The 18,787-nt window shown below is 55.4% G+C and overlaps 2 protein-coding genes across 2 annotated transcripts in view; one reads left to right on the top strand and one right to left on the bottom strand.

The window, feature by feature from the left end:
- The window catches only part of LOC116868781 (atherin-like), a 69,747-nt gene that overhangs the window by 8,084 nt on the left and 42,876 nt on the right, over window positions 1–18,787 (top strand). The gene's annotated exons all lie outside the window — the stretch shown is intronic.
- SCRT2 (scratch family transcriptional repressor 2) lies at window positions 4,586–16,916 on the bottom strand. The gene is made up of 2 exons (XM_032858988.1): window positions 16,326–16,916; window positions 4,586–5,465 (listed from the first exon to the last, which is right to left on the bottom strand). The coding sequence occupies exons 1-2, from the start codon at window positions 16,456–16,458 to the stop codon at window positions 4,672–4,674; spliced, it is 927 nt and encodes a 308-aa protein (XP_032714879.1). The 5' UTR covers window positions 16,459–16,916; the 3' UTR covers window positions 4,586–4,671.

The raw sequence follows: 18,787 nt of genomic DNA on the forward strand, positions 1-18,787 counted from the left end.
GAGCAGCCAGACAGGTATGAGGAGAACCAGAGTTGAGTCATGGAGGGCCCTGAGAGAACTATGAAAAGCAGCCTGGAATGTGTGGCCAGTTGAGGTGCTAAGGGTCATGGGTAGCAGGCCTGGTCCAGCTGACTTAAACAGTAAAGACACTCAGGTCACACACCATGAAGTCTCGAGGCAGCATACCGAGTGCGCTTTAGGGCAGTTTTTTCGGCACTCTGGGATGTCATCTGGGATGTGGGCTTTTTCCGTCCCTTTGCTTTGCTGTCCAGGGTGTGGGCATCAGGCTAAGGCTGGTTGCCTTCTTGGTCACAAGATGATATGCTTCCCTGTTCAAGTTCAGGGAGAAGAGAGACTTGGCTTCCTTTCTCTTAAAGAAGAAGGAGAAGTGAACTTTCCTGAAAGATTCCAGTGACCCTCTCCTCAAGCTTCATTGGCCAGAATTGAGTCAGAGACCCATTTATCAGCCCACGGGGGACAGGATTACTCTTCGACCGATCCGGACCACCCCTTAAGCTGATGTTCGGTTCCCAAATTGTATGGCTGCCTGTCAAGGAGGGAAGGATGGGAGCTAGATAGTGGGTACCCAGCAGCCATCCCCACCTCCCTGTAGGGTGCCTTCTGTATTGTATGTTTGAGTTAAAAACTACATCTCTCAGACTTCCCTGCAGCAAGGATAATGACAGTGAATTCGGCTCAGCCAATTAGATGCTTTCCTGTGGGTGGTGGAAGTGGGCAGGTGCCATTTTCTTAGAGCCTTGTCTGTGGCTGCTGGCACGGTGGTCATGGAGGCCCCAGGTTTTCTGTAACCGTGTACCAGCGTTGAGCCGCCAGCACAGTGGGAGACAGGAGACAGTTTGAAAGGCAGTGGTGGGGGGGGGGGACGCCTGGGTGGCTCAGTGGGTTAAGCGGCTGCCTTCGGCTTGGGTCATGATCCCAGGGTCCTGGGATCGAGTCCTGCATCGGCTCCTTGCTCGGCAGGGAGCCTGCTTCTCTCTCTCCCTCTGCATGCTGCTCTGCCTACTTGTACTCTTTATCTCTGTGTTAAATGAATAAAACCTTAAAAAAAAAAAAAAAAGAATGGCAGTGGTGGGGGCCTCCTGATCCTTGGGTCTCACGGATAGTGCTGTGTTCTTGAGCTCGGTAGTTCCATGAGCTGCCGGATGCCCGTGTCTGGTTTTGGAAGAGGCGGCAGCTCCTCTGGTGGGCCAGTTCTGTGGGGATGTTCTAGGGGTCTAGCGGAGGGCTCTCCCCTTCAGTCCTTTCAGCAAATATTTCAGCAGCCAGTTCCCTGTGTCAAACACTTTCTGCTTTAAGGGGATTTAATATAGGGAATGAGATGTTTATAAAATGTGGGTCTAGAGTGGGCTCTGCCCCTTGGATCTGAAGCAGACGTAAGTGATGCAACTTTGGGTCAGAAGCAGTGTGTAGCCACAGACGACAGTGTGTGACCGGCAAAGGAAGGCAACACGTGCCTGGGCCCCTCAGGGCCCCACTGGAGATCTGGCAGGGGCCCAAACCACTCTCATTGCTGCAGTCGCAAAGCACATTGCTCAGATTATAGCCACCTGTCCAGGGGTGTGCGAACGGAGAGGCAGACGGGCATCAGGCTGAGGGTCTTAAAGTTGAGTGTACTGCCCACAAAAGGAGGAATCCCAGAAGGTGGCCCCAGGGGAGATGGAGTTCCAGGCCCGTCGCCTGACATCCAGTCCCCAGAGCACATGGGCCTCACCTCTCCATGGGTCCAGGCGGGGGGATGCAGTTGAGTAGCATGCTGTGATGGTCCCCAGTGAGATTTTTAGTAAGGCAAGGACCTATGTGTATTTTGAAAGAACACCAAGGCAGCTGGCAAGGAGGATGGATCGGCTGTTGAGCATCTTCGTGGACACTTTTGAAGACAAGCCATTCACTGGCTCTAGGGACAGTTTACTGTTTTGGGGCAACTTTGCCTGCTGAGCCAAAGTTGACCTTTTGGCATGCATGTACTTGCTCAGGTGTGACCAAAAGGGCCGGCCAGAGACTCAGCTGAAGCAGCAGAGGATGAAGTGGGGGAACAAATAGGGGTTGTAAACTGGCTGTCAAGAGACAAGTCTAGCTCACTGTTATATTCGTTTGGCAGGTAGAGTTAACTTGAATTCTTTAAGGTGAGACACAGTCTCTCCTGTTAGTCACCGTTTCCAGCAGTCCTTAATGAAAGGAAACTGTTTCATTCATACTATTAATCTGGTTCTTGAAATCTTTGAGTTTGCAACGCCAGTATTTGAGGAATATTTAGGACTGAGGAATGCCTGGGAGTCTGTGGATGTCAAAGGACACCCTCCCCCTACCCTCCCCACCCCCTCCCCACTGTGGGGGTTGGGGGGGGGCAGCTACAGGGCATTCAGGCTAGAGGGAGGGAAATGGAGTGGAAAAAAAATCTAGCTGCAATCAACAAGATTAATAGAAAACAAACAAACAGGATTAATATGTTTAAAAAAAATGTAAAAAGGAAAAAAGGAAAAAAAATCCAGCTACCTCTCAGATGCTACCCCTGCCCACACTCCTCCCCAATGACAAGGTCTAGAGGCACTGGTGAGTGGCCAAAGTCCCTTTAATATCCCTGAATTGCGTTACAAGTAATACTGCTGGAGGTGAGGAAGGGACAGGGGTCTGGGGTGCGACATGGGGGAGGAGGAGGGAGGGGGAGCGCCAAGCGCTCATACAAAATATGGCCAAAAGGCTTAGCATGCATGGAAAATTATTGCTGTCGGAAGTTCCTATTTACAGGGTCAACACCCTCCGTAATTGCTTCTGCGACCCATCTCCCTTCCCCACATCCCTGCTGCCTCCCTTCCCCAGGTGGCCTGGAGCTTTGAGAAGCCCTAGAGAAGTGCCCCTGCTCCAGCGGCCCCTCCAGTCTCCACCCTCCTTTGTGTCTGAGGGGAGAGAGGGAAGGTAGGAGAGTCCAGGACTCCTGCCCCCAGAGCTGGGCGCCTAGTGATGGGGCAGAGGCGTGTGCTTAGTTAAAGCAGAGGGGGCCAGGGCCTGTGAGCGTGGAGGTGTGTGCTTCGGTCCTCGCCCGGGCATGCAAAAGCGCGGTGGGGGAGGTAGTGGCGGCCAACGTGGGGCGGCTGGCAGCCCCGGCCCCTCTGCCCGGGAGAGTTGCATAGACATGGCCGGGAGGGAGCGCTCCTCCCGGGAGCGGAGTGGGCCGGAGGCCCCAGTGGGGTCCGGGGCTCAGTCGGTCCCTGGAACCTGGGGTCCCTCAAGAAGAGGAATAAATAGGAAACGAATTGAGGAGGTTCCTCTCTGCGGTCTCCCTGGAGTGGGAGTGGAAGGCTCAGGAGGGCGGGGACCTGCCCCATGATTGGACCTCCTCATACAGCTCACCCCCCCAAGTGTAGGGTCAGCAGGCTATCCCTCCCATTCTCGTGCCCCCTTCCCCAGAGAGTTCAGGCTCTGATGAGGGTGAGGCTCCTCCCTCACTCCCCAGATGGGGTGTGTGTGTGTGTAGGGTGGGGGACAGCCTTCTATGGCCTTTGCTGTCCCTCTCCTTGCCTGGCTCCCTGACCTCCCAGTCCAGCTGGGGAAGCCAGACCATCCCTGGGTGAGGCCAAGAGATTAAATATAATAATAAATAGATAAATAATAAATAAACAAATAAATAACTGGAGAGGCCCAGCCAGACAGGGGGAAGGGCATTTGTGAGGCGCCCCAGATTTCCCCCCCCAACAAATAAGGAGGGGTACCTGTAGTCCTGGCGGTGGGGGGAAAGTGCTCAGAGAATCTGGGGAGAGGGCAGCTGGAGGCTGGAAGCCCAGGGAGGGGCTGTCCTGGGATGAGAGGAGGACTACATTAGGGGGCAGGGCCTGAACTGCCCCTCAAGTCTGCCCCAGGTCAGGTGAACTCAAAGCAGTGAGAGTTACTGGAGGGATGAAGGGGTCTGGAGAGAATAGGGGGTGGGAGTGGTTGAGAAGGCCCCAGGACTGAAGAGAGTGGGAAATACATGTGAGCGAAGTGTAGGGGTATGTGAATGACTGGACCTAAGGCCGGGTTACAGAGGGGATCAGGGACAGACTGGGGGACTCCAAAGAGGGATTCAGTCCCTAGATGGGCACACATACAGCAAGACTCAGCAGAGGCCGAAGGAGGGTCTGGGGTTGAAATGTGGCCTGGGAGCTGCAGGGCCTGTGTACCGCGTGGATGGGGAAACCAGGACAGACGAGAGAGTCAAAGGTAGGTTTGGGCTTTAGACTGGGGTTCCGATAGAGGAATAGTAGGAGAGACGCAGCGGAGAATCGAGAGGAAAGGTCTGAAAGTTGATAGGGGAGAGGTGCGAGGTCAGGGAGAGGACGGAGAACGTTCCGGCTCTGGGGCCCGGGAGAGGTGCGGACCTGGTGCCTGAGTTGGGAGCCTTGAGGGCGGGTACAGGGGGTCAAGGTCCGGGTCTGGGGATCGGAAAGGACGATGTGGTCATGTGGTCGGGGTGAGGGCGCGGGGGTGGGGGGGCGCGGGGAGCCAGTGCGGGATGTGAGGGGTGGGTCTGGGGGGGGGGGGGGGGAGGGTCCGGGGGGGGGGGGGGGGGGGGGGAGGGTTGTTCCCCCCATCCTCCCAGGGGCGTGGGCAGGGAAACGCTGCTGGGGCGCTTAGAGGACGGAGATGGAGGTGGGGGCCCCGAGGGCAGCGGGCGGCTCAGCTGGCGGCGCCGGCGGGGGGCGGCGGGGGCGGCTCGGCCCCCTTGACGCAGGCGGCCTCGCAGTGCTTGTGGAGGTAGGACTTGAGCGCGAAGCTCTTGTCGCACTGGCGGCAGCGGTAGTGCTTGAAGGCCGAGTGCGTCTGCATGTGCGCGCGCAGGTTGGAGCGGTCGGCGAAGGCCTTGCCGCAGTGCGCGCAGCCGAACGGCTTCTCGCCCGTGTGCGAGCGCATGTGGCCCTGCAGCAGCCAGGGACGCGAGAAGGCCTTGCCGCACACGCCGCACTTGTGGCGCAGGTTGTGCGTGAGCACGTGCATGGCCAGCGCGGGCATGGACACGTAGGCCTTGCCGCACGTCGGGCACTTGCGCGCCAGCTGGCTGTCCAGACTGCGGTGCGTCTGCTTGTGGCGGCTCAGGTTCGACGACGTGGCGTACGTCTTGCCGCACTCGGCGCACGCGTGCCGGTGCCCGCCTCCCGCCGGCGCCCCCGCGCGCCCCGCGCGTCCCCCGGCGCTCCCGGCGTCCCCCGCGCCGCCCGCGTCCCCGCCGCCGCCCCCGCCGCGCCGCCGCCGCGAGCGCCCGTCGGAAATGAAGAAGGCGTCCATGGAGTAGCTGTCGGTCACGGCCGCCTCCCCGCGGAAGTAGCGCGCGGACAGGCTGGACTGCGGGCTCTCGGGGTCGCTGTACTCCTCCGGCGCCGCCGGCGGGTAGGCGGGCTCGGCCGGCGCCAGCTCCAGGCCCGGCTTCTGGTCCGCATCGTAGCTGCTGGGAGGCAGGCAGTGCGGGGCATAACCTGCAGGGGAGGGAAGGGAGCGAGGACGAAGGTGAGGCGCCGCAGAGGGCCAGTCACTCCGCGCGCCCTCCCATCATGGCGTCCCCGTGCTCGCGCTTGGGAGACACTGGCTGCGGGTAAGACAGTGGTCCCTGCCGTGCATCTTCCCCCTGCCTGGGTTCAGATTCCTTCTCTATGTGCCACGATGGAAACAACCCCTGCACCACCCTCTCGGAGCACGGTGCTCCCACGGTTCTACTGGCTGTGCGCTATTTTCTGAAGTGCTCACAACCACGCAGTGAAACTCTTACTGGTATTACACCCACTTTACAGATAAAGACAAAAAAGAGTCTGTAAATTCGCAGCTAGTAAGTGATGGAGCCAAGATGCGGGCCTTAGCAGGTTGACGCCAAAGGCCGTGCTGTCTTTATTCTAACAACATTCTGCTGTTTTGGTGCTTGCCATAACTTCTCTGAATCTGTTTTTTCATCTACAAAATGGAGCTTATATTTGGACACTACCTCCCAGAGTCTTTGTGTTAAGTGTGAAAAGAAGTGTGTGTTAAGCGTGCACCAGGCTCTGCCTCTGGTTTATGTGTGTTAACTCATTCAACCCTTAGTAGACTCTGCAAAGTTGGTATTGTTATCATCCCCATTTTCCGGGTAAGGAAATCGGGAAAGAGAGGGAGGGAGGGAGCACACAGCAATTGCTATATAAATGTTAGCTATTATAATTACACTTTTTGCTTGCTTAAAAAAGTGACTTCACTGAAGATTATTTAATTGTCTGCCTCTCCCACCCGACTATGAGCTTCCAAGGGCTGACTCTGTGTGCCCAGCATGTGCCCGGCTTAAAAAAGGTGTGCAATAAGTAGAATGAATTAAATGAATTAAAAATCTTGGTAGACCCACCTCCCAGGGATGCTAGAGGATTTAAGAGGTCAAGTGTGGGGCATGTTATAGGTGGTCCAGGAAGGGGACTTCGTTGTCCTTGCTCCCAAGCCTGTTTTGCTCCCAGCTCCACTAGAAGCATTCTGGAGTCTCCCTGTGGGAATTCACCTCCCCCTCTTCCTCCCTCCTCTTCATAGTCGGACCAGAAATCCTGTCTACTTGGGTTTGTGTGATTGGTGGGTAGGCAGACTGAGGCTCTCCCAGGGGGTTCCACAGAGGCTTCCCAACTGCAGGGGCCACCTTGATTTGTCTCTCCCCTCAAGACCTAGCCTGGTACCTAGCACCCTCCCAAGAGGACCCTGGGGTCTGGGCTCCCAGGAGAATTTCTGGCAGATATGCACAAACTTATCAACCTGGCACCAAGGTTGTGTGTCCATTGTCTTTCGATTCCAGGAGGACAGTGAAGGTTAGGCCCCTTTCTGAGGTTTCAAGCTGGGGAAAGCTGGGCAAAGTAGGAGATTTGACCCTCTCCTTCTGACCTTGAGACCTGCTCTCCCCACATTTCACCTTCAACATCCCCAACTCAAGAAAGCAGGTGGAAGAGGACTTTGTAAGCTGGGAACTGGATTCAGAGCCTTCCTTCCTTGAAACATCCTGCCTCATTCAGCCTCTGTACCTTTTCCTCTCCTCTGGGATCTGGGATGGTAATAGAGTAAAGTCTGTGCAGACTGTCCCCCAACCCTGAAGACAAGGTTAGGCCCCTTATTTTTTTCTTCTTTCCTTTCAGATGTTGGCACAGGACCCGCTGCACACAGACGTGGTTTGGGATTGTGGGGGTGGATGACTCAGTAGGGAGGGGCTCTGGTTGCAGAGAAGGCAGTGGTGCAGGCAGTTTTTTTAATTGGGGAGGGAAGGTTGCCCAGCCTCTCAGCACCCAGTCCTCCCCTCCTGCCTGCCTTTGGTCTGGAGGTCCCCCCCCCCCAGTCCAGGAATCAGGCTTCGCACTCATGCCCCAAAACATTCAGAGAGATTATTGTTTCAGACTAAGTTAAATACCTTAAGACACTCCCAGACCTCCTCTCTCCTATATTTCCACTGTAACGGGAATAATGATGACAATAGCTAATATTTACTGAGCACTTACTGCGTGCCGGACCCTGTGCTAAGCGCTTCACTCCCCTCGCCTGACCAAATGTCACAAAACCACCTCTGTGACACATAAATGGAAGCATGGAGAGGTGATGGTACTTGTTCAAGGGATGGAGCCAGGATTGGGATCTACTGCCCTCCTCCCCTTGTTTTCCACACCCCCAGAGGTCCCCGAGGCAGGGGCTACAGCTGGGTGGTTCACTTCCTATCCCTGGTGCCCCATCTTGTGGGCACAACGTAAGTTATTTGTGAAATGGGTGATAAATGGTGATAAAGATTTGCCAGGCCAGCCTTACTCCCCAGCCCAGCAGGATCTGCTGCAAGCCATTCTGTCTGGCTGTTCTTGGGACAGCTTGATTCCCCGCAGAGATTCTGGGTGACCTTGAGCAAGTCACGCCCTTCTCTGTGCCTCAGGGGATAGATAGTACAGGATCCATTTGCAGGGGATCGCTGATCTTGTGACCAGCGCCTTGCATGTTGTTATGAAATAAGAAGGGCATACTAGTTAAGAGCACCACCTTGGTACCAGGCTGCCTGAATGGAGTTCCAACTTTACGGTGCCCAGCTGTGTGACCTCAGACAAACTGCTTGACCTCTCTGTGCCTCTCTTGCCCCAGCTCTAAAATGGGGGATAATGTAAGCATGCATACAGTTGTAGTAAGGAGTCCATGAGTAAACAAACAGTGAGTGAAAAATGAAGAAATAATGATGAACATCTTAGAGCACTTAACATGTCAGATGCTGTTTGAGGGCTTTATATGCACGAATGCATTCCATCCTCATGACTCCAGTTGGCACCATGTTACAGATCAGGAAATTTAGATACAAGGTAATTAAGTAACATGCCCAGCAAGTAACTTAGAGCCAGGATCCCACCCCAGTGCTGGGCACATTGCAAACCCCTGATCCATGTGTGCTGTTATTATTAGTAATAATAATAACCTTCCCAGCTGGGTTTCTGTGCTGCAGTTTTCTTGGCACTTGCCAAGACACATCTTGATGTTCTTCTCTGGGCCTCTGTTTCCTCAGGATGTGTAATTTTTACATCATGTTCAGGGTGAGGAAACTTCTGGTGGGGTATTAGGAGGAGTTCAGGGAACCAGGCAAGTCCTCACCCAAATTGGGCTTCCTGCCCGTGGTGCCCTCTGGTGGCAGCCTGCAGCACCGCAGCACCGTACTCCTGTCGCTGTGGGGCTCTTTACATAGAAATAGGGGTTCCTCAAACAAAGGCTGGTCCTCTGCCTAGGAACGGATGCATAACTGGCTTCAGGCCGGGCATTGCAGGCCACACCTGATTCCCCGCATCTGTAGAGCTCAGATGGGTTGTGGGGTGGGGTGGATTGGGGGTTCTCTGAGAGTTTGCATGGTCACATTAGGACTAGGTGGTTCTAACTTGCTTTGTGACCTTGGCCAGGTTACTTAACGTCTCTGGATTTGGTCTGTAGAGGAAGAAGGTTGACTGGTATGCTTTAAAGGCTCACTCTGCCCCATGGCTGAATAGATCCTTAGGGATGCCCATTTTCCTGTCCTCCACGAACACCCTCAACTCCCCCTCAACTCTACCTCATCCTCCTCAGATCAGCCTAGACTTCTCCCTGTCTATGTGACCTTGGCAAGTTATTTAACCTTTTTGTGCCACATATGTGTAAGGGAGCATATAATAGCATATAATAGCATTAAATGAGTTAATGCATATAAAGTGCTTAGTACAATGCTTGGCACACAATAGCCTCTCAAGCTGCTTTTATTATTGTCATCATTATCATCCCTGCATTTCTGGTGATATCCTTCTAATCTACCAGGAGTAGAAGGAGACACACACGGGTGTCTCAGGCTGCTATGGGACCTTGGGCAAAGCACCTCACCTCTCTGGTCCTCAACCCTGGAGAACCCTTCAGGACACTCCTAAGTTGTGCTCTAACTGCATGGAACCCAGATGGGTTTTGGGTGCTTTCCTCTGCTCCACAGGTGACCGGAGATGGCTGAGCTGCCTGTCCTCCACCTGACAGGGTGAGACAGGGCTCTCCTGTTTGGGTCACAATAGAGGCAGGAATGGCCAGGGACCCAGAGAGAAGACCAGGGACACACTCATCCTGGCTCTTTTACCCATATCCTAGCTGTGTGACCTTGAGCAAGTCACACAGCCTCTCTAGGCTCAAATCCCCTATTTGAGGGATAGGGACCAGAGCCACCCCTGCCACTTGGAGGGACACTTTGGAGATACAGCGATATCACACACGTGTCACCTGAGAATGACTTTTGGTGTTCTCTGCCTACGAGTCTTAATACTTTAGATGGAAAGTCCAGAATTGATTAAAAAATTAAAAATCCTGCACTCAAAGGAGTGGTGGGAAGAGAATTTCATGGAGATTAAGGTGCTGGGTGCTCCACAGACACAGTCTCATTGGACTGGCCCCTTGGGGTGAGGGCAGGGGGCATCTTGAGTAAATACCACCACTGCTACCTAACACTGCTTCCCGTCAGCCTCCCCCTGTGCCAGGCAGTATGTTACTCCCAGAGGCCTGGGGACCCAGAGAGGGGAGAAGGTTTGCCCAAGGTCACTGGCAGAGGAGTTAGGCTTACAACCCTCCAGAGTCTGTGTTTTTTCCAAAATACCCCAACTGGATGGAGACTGCTGGTGGTGGGAAGTTTACAGTTGGTGCGGGAAAGGGGCAGTGGGTTTCTTCAGATAACATCACCTAGTTGGTGTGTCTGATGGGTTGATGAGGGGCTGGGGCTGTGGAGAAGCTGCTTGGGAAAATGTTCCTGCCCCTCGTAAATTTTTGCAAATAAAAGTAGTACAAGTAGTGATTGACACTGAGTACTTACTGTATACAAGGTGCCCTGCTCAGTGCTTTGTGCACACTAGCTCCTGTCTGAGGGAACCTGATAGTCACTTCCTACAGTGCCCTTCGGAAGCTGAGGCCCAGAGAGGGGCCTTGACCCACCTCAGGTCACAAAGCAAGCTCTCTGGTCACAAGCTCTCGTAAGAGCTAGGCCAGCCTTCTGCCTCTTAGTCCTGGACTCCTTTTCCTAGTCTCTCCCAGATTCCTAGGGTCCCAAACTTCCTGCCGGGAATTTCCAGCCCCTGTCCCACTTCCCTGCCTTGAGATGGGCAGAAAAAGAGAGGGGCCTGGTGGTGGGCCAGCTTTCCAGGTGGCCCACTTTCCTGAGGAGGGCCCAGCCCTGCTTGGTGGTGGGAGCTGGAGGGGCTGCTGCACGGGTATATTTAGAGCTGCTGCTTGCTGTGCCAGGGCCTCGGGCCTCGAGAATCAGCTCCAGCCAGCTGAGCAGAAAGCCAGGTCTGTCAGCAGCAAAGCGGGATAAAAATAGTTTCTCCTGTCTGCTCACAGAGCTGGGCAAAGGGGCTGGTACCTCCCCCTCCCCTTATTATAGCATCTTTGTTAGCTGTTCCCTGGGCACTGGACCAGAAATGACACCCACCTCCTCCAAGGGCCTGGCAGCTGGTACACCTGCCCACTGGGGAGGGGTCCCTGAGTCCAGATGATCAGGGGACAGAATGAGGTCTGGCCCAACGTGACCACGGCTGTAGGGTGTGGGGCTGATGCCCACTGACCCAGGCCCAGGGAGTGTCTAGAGGATTCCAGAGTCCCTCCCCACCTTCTCCCCTCCAGAAACCCCACATATTCTGTTTTTTCCTGACTGTGACCCAATTCCTGTGGCCCACAGGGAGGTCCACAGCTCTGCAGGAATCAATAGGAAAGATTTTTCAAGAGGTTGTGGAGATAGGAGTAGGTGGCTAAGGGTCTTGAATTGCCTAGCACTGGCTGGTGGAGCAGCCTCGTGCTCCTTTGGGGAAATCTCAGCAGGCCCTTGCACAATGCATGCAGGCTCTCCAAGCCTCCCGCTTTCTGCCCTACCCTCTCTGCTCCAGAGAGGTGCCATCAGAGGGCCTATTCCAACCTCCCTTCCTACCAAAGGCTGGTAGCTAGAGACAGCTGGGAGGGAGGTCAGGGACTGCAGGGACCCCATCTCTCTCACTGTGCCTCCCAGAGGACCTCTAGGCTGTGAGTGTCCCTAGAATGTATAGATGAAGCGCTCAACAGGGAGTTGTGACTGGGTCCACCATTTATGGCCTTGTGACCTCGTGCGAGTGATGGGCCTCCCTGGCCTCATTTGTCTTTGTAGGTTGGAGATAGTTCTACCCCCCCCCACACCCCCCACTCCGTGCTCACTGCCCTTTGCCCACAGCGTGTGGGGAGATTGGGGGTGCAGGGGGTCTTTGGGATATGTAAATTGCTCTGCTGACATAGGGACTTGATGTATTCTGCTCTCCCTCAGGAACCACAAACTGAGACTGTTTGAAGAGTGGATGCTCAGCTCCAGGCCTTCATATCCCCTTTGTGACCCCAGGTTTTTGGGGAGGCTATGGGCCCTGTTATTCTATACTCCCACTGACTAATTCTTAGGAAAGTCAAATTTCTGGATCCCTAGAAGGTTAGAGCTGAGAGCAAGTTCAACTGCTTGAGTTCATGAAAGGGAAACCGAGGCTGGAGTAGGGGAAGACTAGTCCGAGGCCACAGAGAAAACTAATGGTAGGTCTAAGACTTGAGCCTGGGAAGCCTCGAGAATGGACCTGGACATGACCTTGGACTGGAAATTCAACCTGGGGCTTAATCCTGGACCCTGAACCTGAGCATTGACCTGGACCTGATCTTAGACATTGAAACTTGAACTTGGACATGAATTTGTTTTGAATATTGGTTAGGACCTATAACCTTGCACATTGACCTTGGACCTAGACCTCGGACTTAAGGTTGAACATGGATGTTAGGCTTGGATCTCAGATCTGGACCTGGACATTACACTAGACATTGGACCTGGACTTTGAACCTGGACCTCTGACATGTCTCTAACCTGTATCATGGACCTAGACCAAGACTGAGATGCCAGGGAAGTGGTAGTTAAAGAAGAGCCAGATGGGCCTGCTGTGTGTCCTTGGGCACCTCCCCAGTCTTCTCTGGACTCCCTCTGCCAAGGGATTGGGGCAGCCCTTTTGCATCCCTGCTCTCAAGATGGACTTTCTGAGGTGTGGGGTGGATGTGTCGGGGATTTTCAGCCAGGCTTCCAGGCCTGGCCTGGAGCGACTCCCCGGCGCCATCAGAGAGAGTGAGAGGAAGTGGGTGCTGGTATAATGTGGTCAACTAGATAAGACCATGGGCAAGAGTAGGAGTGCTTCCCCGGCCTGCTGGGGAGGCTTAATGTAGCTGTGGAGGGCAGACAACTGTGTTATTGGATTGGCATTGATCCCTCATCTGCCTGGGTCAGATGCACTCTGAAGGAGTATGGAGGCAGGACTCGGCTGGGGATACAGAGAAAGGGGGACCGGGAGCCCGGCTGGAGTTCCGAGTTAGGGTGTGAGTGTATGAGGGAATGAAGCTGTCTTCGGCTTGGGTCCGTGGAGACTACTGCTGTGCAGATAAATAAGCAGCAGCCCGCTCTGTGATGGCTCAGAGTGCCCAGCATCTCCCCAGGGTGGGGGCCCAGTGCCTGCAAAGCGGCGGGCTTGACGGAGTTGGAGGATGAGGGTGTGAGAGGGTTAGGGGGATGTGAGTTGGCATCTCACAAAACTGAATATGTGTTCAGCATCACCCAGGGAAGAGGAGGGGAAGGGGAGGCTGCACCAAGACAGAAAACAGTGGAGCAAGAGGAGCGGGAGGGGGAGAAATGAGGCATTGTCTTGGACAGGATGGTGGAATTAAATCTGGTCTCCCTTCTTTGGGGAGCTCTGCAGAAAGGCCTGGAGATTTTTTCCATTTGGGAGGCTTCCCCTTCCCTATTTCGGGGTTCTTTGGGCTGGTGGGGGCGGCCTGGAGCCCCAATGCACCTGCCGCACCCTTTACCCAGCCCTCAGAGGCTGAAAAGGGAGGGAGTAGGGAGGCAAAGAAGAGCATCCCTGTGTGTGTGTGTGTGTGTGTGTGTGTGTGTGTGTGTAGGAGGAGTCCTCCAGGAATCCTCAGCACTCCCAGGCATTCCCTGCACTGGGAGTACACCTCTTTTATTTGGGGCCCTGCATCTTCCATCAGTTAGGAGCCTGTGGTTCTTCTGACCTCCACATTCACAGGCCCCCTCCCCAGCTTCCCCTCCCACAAGCTTCATCCTGACCCTGTGGCCGTTGCTGCAGGAATGGCTTGTAAGAGGATCTTTCTAATAACTGGAACTATCTCCAGCCCCAGGCCCTTCCCCCCCTCCCCCTCCCTCCCCCTCCCTCCCTCCCTCCATCGCCTCACCTCCCCCCCTCCATCGCCTCACCTCCCCCCCTCCTCTCTTTCTCCTTGTTTACCCAGCACACTTACACACGCTGGGAGAGAAAAACGTCGGCTCAGCAATTTTTCACACTTCCCTCAAACGCTCAGCAAGGTTATTTCCGGCAGAGCGGAGACAACGGGCCACTAGCCGGCAGGCTCTCTGAGGAACCCCAGCACCCTGTCCACCCATGGAAGGAGGGAGCCTTCACTGTCCAGTCTAGCCACACCCCAGGGGTAGGAGAGGCCCTTGAAAACAGGATGAGGCAGACCCTGTGTTTCCCAGCCATACCCAGGCTTGAAGGGTCACCCCCGGTCTCTGGCACAGGCATTTTACAGCAGGCACTGCCAAAGCAGCTAGGCCAGGGTGCCTGTCCTCGTTGTGGGGCATCCTGCAGAGAACGAAGCTAAGAAATACCTGGTCTCAGAAACTCTGCCATCCTCAGCCAGGCGTTGGATGGCGAACAGAATCCTACAGAGAGCCTGACAATGGCCCCCTGCAGTCCATTAGACCCTCATCCAGGTATCTCCAGTGCCTCCCATCTCACAGTTGACCTTCACAAAAGCTGAGCTTGTCAGAGTTGGAAGGATACTTAGTTCAGTATCCAAACTCTTTCGCTGCTGGGGAGACAGGACCAGAGAAGGGAAGACACTTGCCTAAGGTCACACAGTGAGTCAGAGACCTAGTCTCCCACAGTTCCAGGCCAGATATCAGACTATCACGACAGCCTCAGGATTCTCTGGAGGCTAGGGAGCTGGTCCTTTGGGGGAAAGGGCCAAAGACAGGGGAGGTTCTAGGGTGTCAAACCCGGTGGAACCCCCACAGGAACACCCTTGCTGATAGCTTTGCTCCAACTTTTGCCTTGACCCCATCATTCACTCAAGGGTTCCTTTCAAAGCTTTTTGAGACTGAATTCAAAGCAAGGCGCTCCTGTCACCCTCCTGAGGAATAGTTTGCGGTTTGGGCTGTGCAAGAGAAATTCTCTAAGCTTCTCTGGGTTTCCTCAACTGGCCTGGGGACAGGGCCACTGGGGCTCCAGGGGGTGGGAGCCCGGGGCTTTGTGTCAGTCCCCCAAGGGATCCACATCCTCATCTTGCACGCATTTCAGTTCCTACCCAGATCCTAGCACACGCACTTCCCAGCCCTGGCATGGTCCCAGGTCTACCCTCTGTCCTGCCAGCACTCATACAAGCCCAGCCATATCCCTGGGCCTCTGTCCTTGACCCCAAGAGGCCCTGGGGTCAAGAAAAGAGGACAGTAGAATAAGGGGACATATAGGCAATGGAAAAAGGGGTTGGTTCTCTGGGGGAGGCACAAGGCTGAGGAACTATAGCTGTATCCCTGATCACTCCCTAATTTCTTTGACCTTGATGAGGTCACAGAGCCCTTTGCCCAGCGCTTTCTTGCTACCTGGCTTGATAGAGTGATGGAATGTGGGTGAAGTGCTTGGAAATCCCTAAGGTGAAAACTCCCACCCTCCCTGGCCCCTGCCTTCACCACCTCACCTACCCCCCACAGCCCTTTCTTCTCTTTTTTTTCTCCCCTCCCCTCTCCTCTCCTCCCTCACCCCCCCCACACACACCCAAAAGCTGATGCCACATGTGATGTCAGATTTCTTACTGCCAAAGGGATGTCTCTTCTCCAGGCACCTGCCTGGTATGGGCCATGAGAGGAGAACCCTTTTGTGATCCCCTTGATGGGGGATGGGGTGTACACAGGCAGTCTCTGATTCTTCTCCACACCCTTCAGAGATCACCCCTCTCTCAGGCTGAATGACCTCTCTTGTCCCTCAAACCCTTGTCCCTGCAGGAACTTGCTCTGAGAAGAGATGGAGTGTGCTGGGGGTGGGGGACTTACAAGGAACAGCAGGGCTGGCTCTGGAGGGGGTGGAGAAGCTGGAGTGGGGAAGGAGTTCAGCCCAGGGGATCAAGAGCCACTTTAGGGGAACACCTAGAAATCCCCTCTTTCTTGCAGCCCCAAGGACAGGCCCAGCCTTTGGCAGGCATGTGGCTGAGGGTAACAAAAGAGTTGCTGAGAGAGGGGGCCTGGGTACACTTGTCTGGCATCGCCAGGGGGAGCAGGCTTGAAGGGAAGGAGAGTGCCCCCAGCTACACCCAAGGAGCCAGCCCTATCTCCCCAGGGACTGGTAGTCCTGGCTTGCTTATCTTCCCCACTAGGGCAGAACACTCAGGCAGCCAGCCTCCTTCCCTCCACCAGGGAGAGAGGACCCTCAGACTGCCTTGTGCATTAGCCCCCCAGCATTAGCCCTTCGTGGGTGCCTCTCTCTCTTTCCATTCTCTCAACACCTCTCACTCCAGCCCCGTTCTAGGGCCACAACTTTCAAAGTCTGGGCTGGCGCGTGGCTGTGGGATGGATCGACCCTGCGACTTTCCCTTTGTAGGGACCTAGCCCCTGCCCCGCCCGCCCGGCCTTCGGGAAGCCCGGGAGGCGCACACAGCCAGGGAAATCTCCTCCCGGGGTTCCCTGCCGCGCGCACCCCTCCTCGTGGCCCGAGATGGGGAGGGCCCGAACTCCCCTCCCTCTCCCCCCCACCCCCCCGCCGGGTCCTACTCACCGTTGTCCCCGGGCGGCCCCCGGGCGCCAGGCAGCACGTAGGCGGTCTCCAAGGGGTGGTAGGTGGGGGCCGGCACCCCGCTGCACTGGAAGCCGTCCCCTTTGATCTTCTTTACCAAGAAGGAGCGCGGCATGGTGCGACTGGCGGGGGGCTCGGCGGGGGCACTTGCGTGGGGCCCCGGTGGGGGGAGGCGGCCAGCCGGGCGCGATTGGCTGTCTGCGCGGGGTTTCAGCACTGGACAGCTCCCAGCGGGCGGGAGGGCGGCAGCGCGGAGCCGGCACCGGTGGCGGCGGCCCCGGCTCTGGCTCGGGCTCCCGCTCGGGCTTGGCGGCGGCGGCGCGCAGACGGGCGATCGCTGGAGCTGTGCTCAGCACTCCGGCTGCCGGCTTTATATGGGACGCAGGCTGGAGGAGATCAGGTGGTCCCCTAGCAATGGAACTGTTCAGCGCTCTAATCCATCAAATGTCCCCCAGGACAATCGCTCCGCACACGTTCCCCTGAACCGGCAGCGGTGGGGGCAGGCCAGGCGCAGGGAGCAGCGGGCAGGCAGGAGGGGAGAAAGTGAGGGCGAGAAAGGCGCAGAGATATAGAGAGACGGAGAAAGAGGAGTGGGGCGGGGGGGAGGGAGAGAGAGAGAGAGAGAGAGGGAGAGAGGAGAGAGGAGATACACAGAGAAAGACAGAAAGAGGCATACAGAGAAAGAGAGACACACACACTGAAAGAGGTAGAAATAGAGACCGAGATAAGGACAAAAAGACACAAGAGAGAAACATAGGAAAACAGAGATGAAAAGAAGTAGCAACACAAGCTCACACATCCATGGGAGAAAGAGAGAGATCCAGACACACAAAAAGAAAGCCCCTCAGGGATGCCAAGAAAGGGAAAGAAAAGTGTAAGATAGAGGGAGAAGCCGAGGGGAGAGGACAGAGAGTGGTCTGGGCAGGTGGGGTTCAGGCACATGGGGACACAGGGAAGGGGATGCAAAGAAAAGAGTGTGAGCTCCCCAGCTGCGACCCTCCTGCCTCCAGTCCTCTCCCTTTCCCCCAATTCAGAAGTGGCCAGTGTAGACACTCAGTTTTAACTAGAGGAAGTCGTCACCCCCACCCCAGCTTGACCTCCCACTGAAGTGCCCTATTGGGTTTGGGGTTCAACTTTCTTCTCCCAGAACTGGTGGGGGCAGCAAGTCCCCCATGCAGATGCTGGCCCCACTCATTCGGTCCTGTTCCGGTGCCTAGCTCAGGCAGGCGCTGCAAGAGGAAGTGAAAATCGTCCAGTAATTAATTTCCCTGCTGCCGGGGGGTGGTGGTTTTGACACATCCGAGGCTGTGTCTTTCCCTGAAGCGGGGAGCAGACAATAGAGACACGTGGACTGGGAAGGGAGAGGGGGGAAGGGAGGGGGAGCGGGGCTCCTGCTGGAACTCTTTGCAGGTCAGCTTCTTTGTCTCCAGGAGGATCTGAGCAGATCCCCCCCACCCCACCATCCGGCCAAAACCTGGGGGAGCTGCTATATCTGGGAGGAACGAGGAGCAGGAGAACCCAACCCCCTGCCCAGAGACTGCTTGGCAAAGTGCCATGGTGGTGGGCTGGCTTCAGGAAGTATGGGATGGCCTGTGCACAAGAGTCCCAGAATCGGACTCCAGGAATGCCAGGATCTCACTGGTCAATAGCATTTTGTTTATGGGATGCCAGGCTGATGGAGTGGGGATGTGCTTTTGGGACTGGGTCATTCAATACCAGTTGGGATACTAAGACCTGGAGAGGGTATGGAGGTGCCTGAGGTCCTACAATGAGTCAGCAGAAATTTCCAGAAACCCTTGTATGGCCTTTGGGCACCAATGAGTGAGGGGCTTGCACAGTCTTTGAGGTATGATGTAGAATCTTGGAATAAAATTTGGGCCCTTGAGCTTGCCAAGGCCCTGCATGGTCTTGGGGGTGGCGTGTGCATTGCCCATCTTCCCAGCTATACTGCCTCATACAGTTTGCTCCCTGGGACTTTTTTTTTTAACCTTAGTCTTTGAGGGTTGAGATGATCGTACCCCTTGACTCATGGCACACCCCTGAGTTCCCTACTACAGCCACACGGGCCACTTCTAGTTCTTCAGGCTTGGTGCCCACTGGCTTATCTCTTGGCCAGTGTTTCCTCTCCCCAGATTGTCCTTCTCCTCACTTCATCCTAGCACACCCCTAGGTCTTAGCTGAGGGATCACTTCCTCTAGGAAGTATCCTGACTTCCTATATGGTGGACTAGCCCAGCTTGCTCTTTAGCCTCTGAGTTTGGTGGGGACAGAGACTCTGTCCCATGTTTGGCTCAGCATACTTTTACGGTGTGCAGTGGGACACCCCTGCTTCCCTCCTTACCAGCTGTGGAACCATGGGCGAGTTATTCAACTGCTCTGTGCCTCACTTTCTCCCTTTATGAAATGGGGATAATAACTGTTGCCAGCTCAGGGGCTTGGCGGCAT

The sequence above is a fragment of the Lontra canadensis genome, unplaced genomic scaffold (genome assembly GCF_010015895.1).
Source record: "Lontra canadensis isolate GAN:19392208 unplaced genomic scaffold, GSC_riverotter_1.0 scaffold16, whole genome shotgun sequence".
In the NCBI taxonomy this organism is placed as follows: domain Eukaryota; kingdom Metazoa; phylum Chordata; class Mammalia; order Carnivora; family Mustelidae; genus Lontra; species Lontra canadensis.

Coding starts and splice junctions, on each gene's coding strand:
- SCRT2 (XM_032858988.1), bottom strand. CDS start 16,458: ATGCCGCGCTCCTTCTTGGTAAAGAAGATCAAAGGGGACGGCTTCCAG. Junction 5,466..16,325: donor GGGGCCGCCCGGGGACAACG/GTGAGTAGGACC, acceptor CCTCCCCTGCAG/GTTATGCCCCGCACTGCCTG.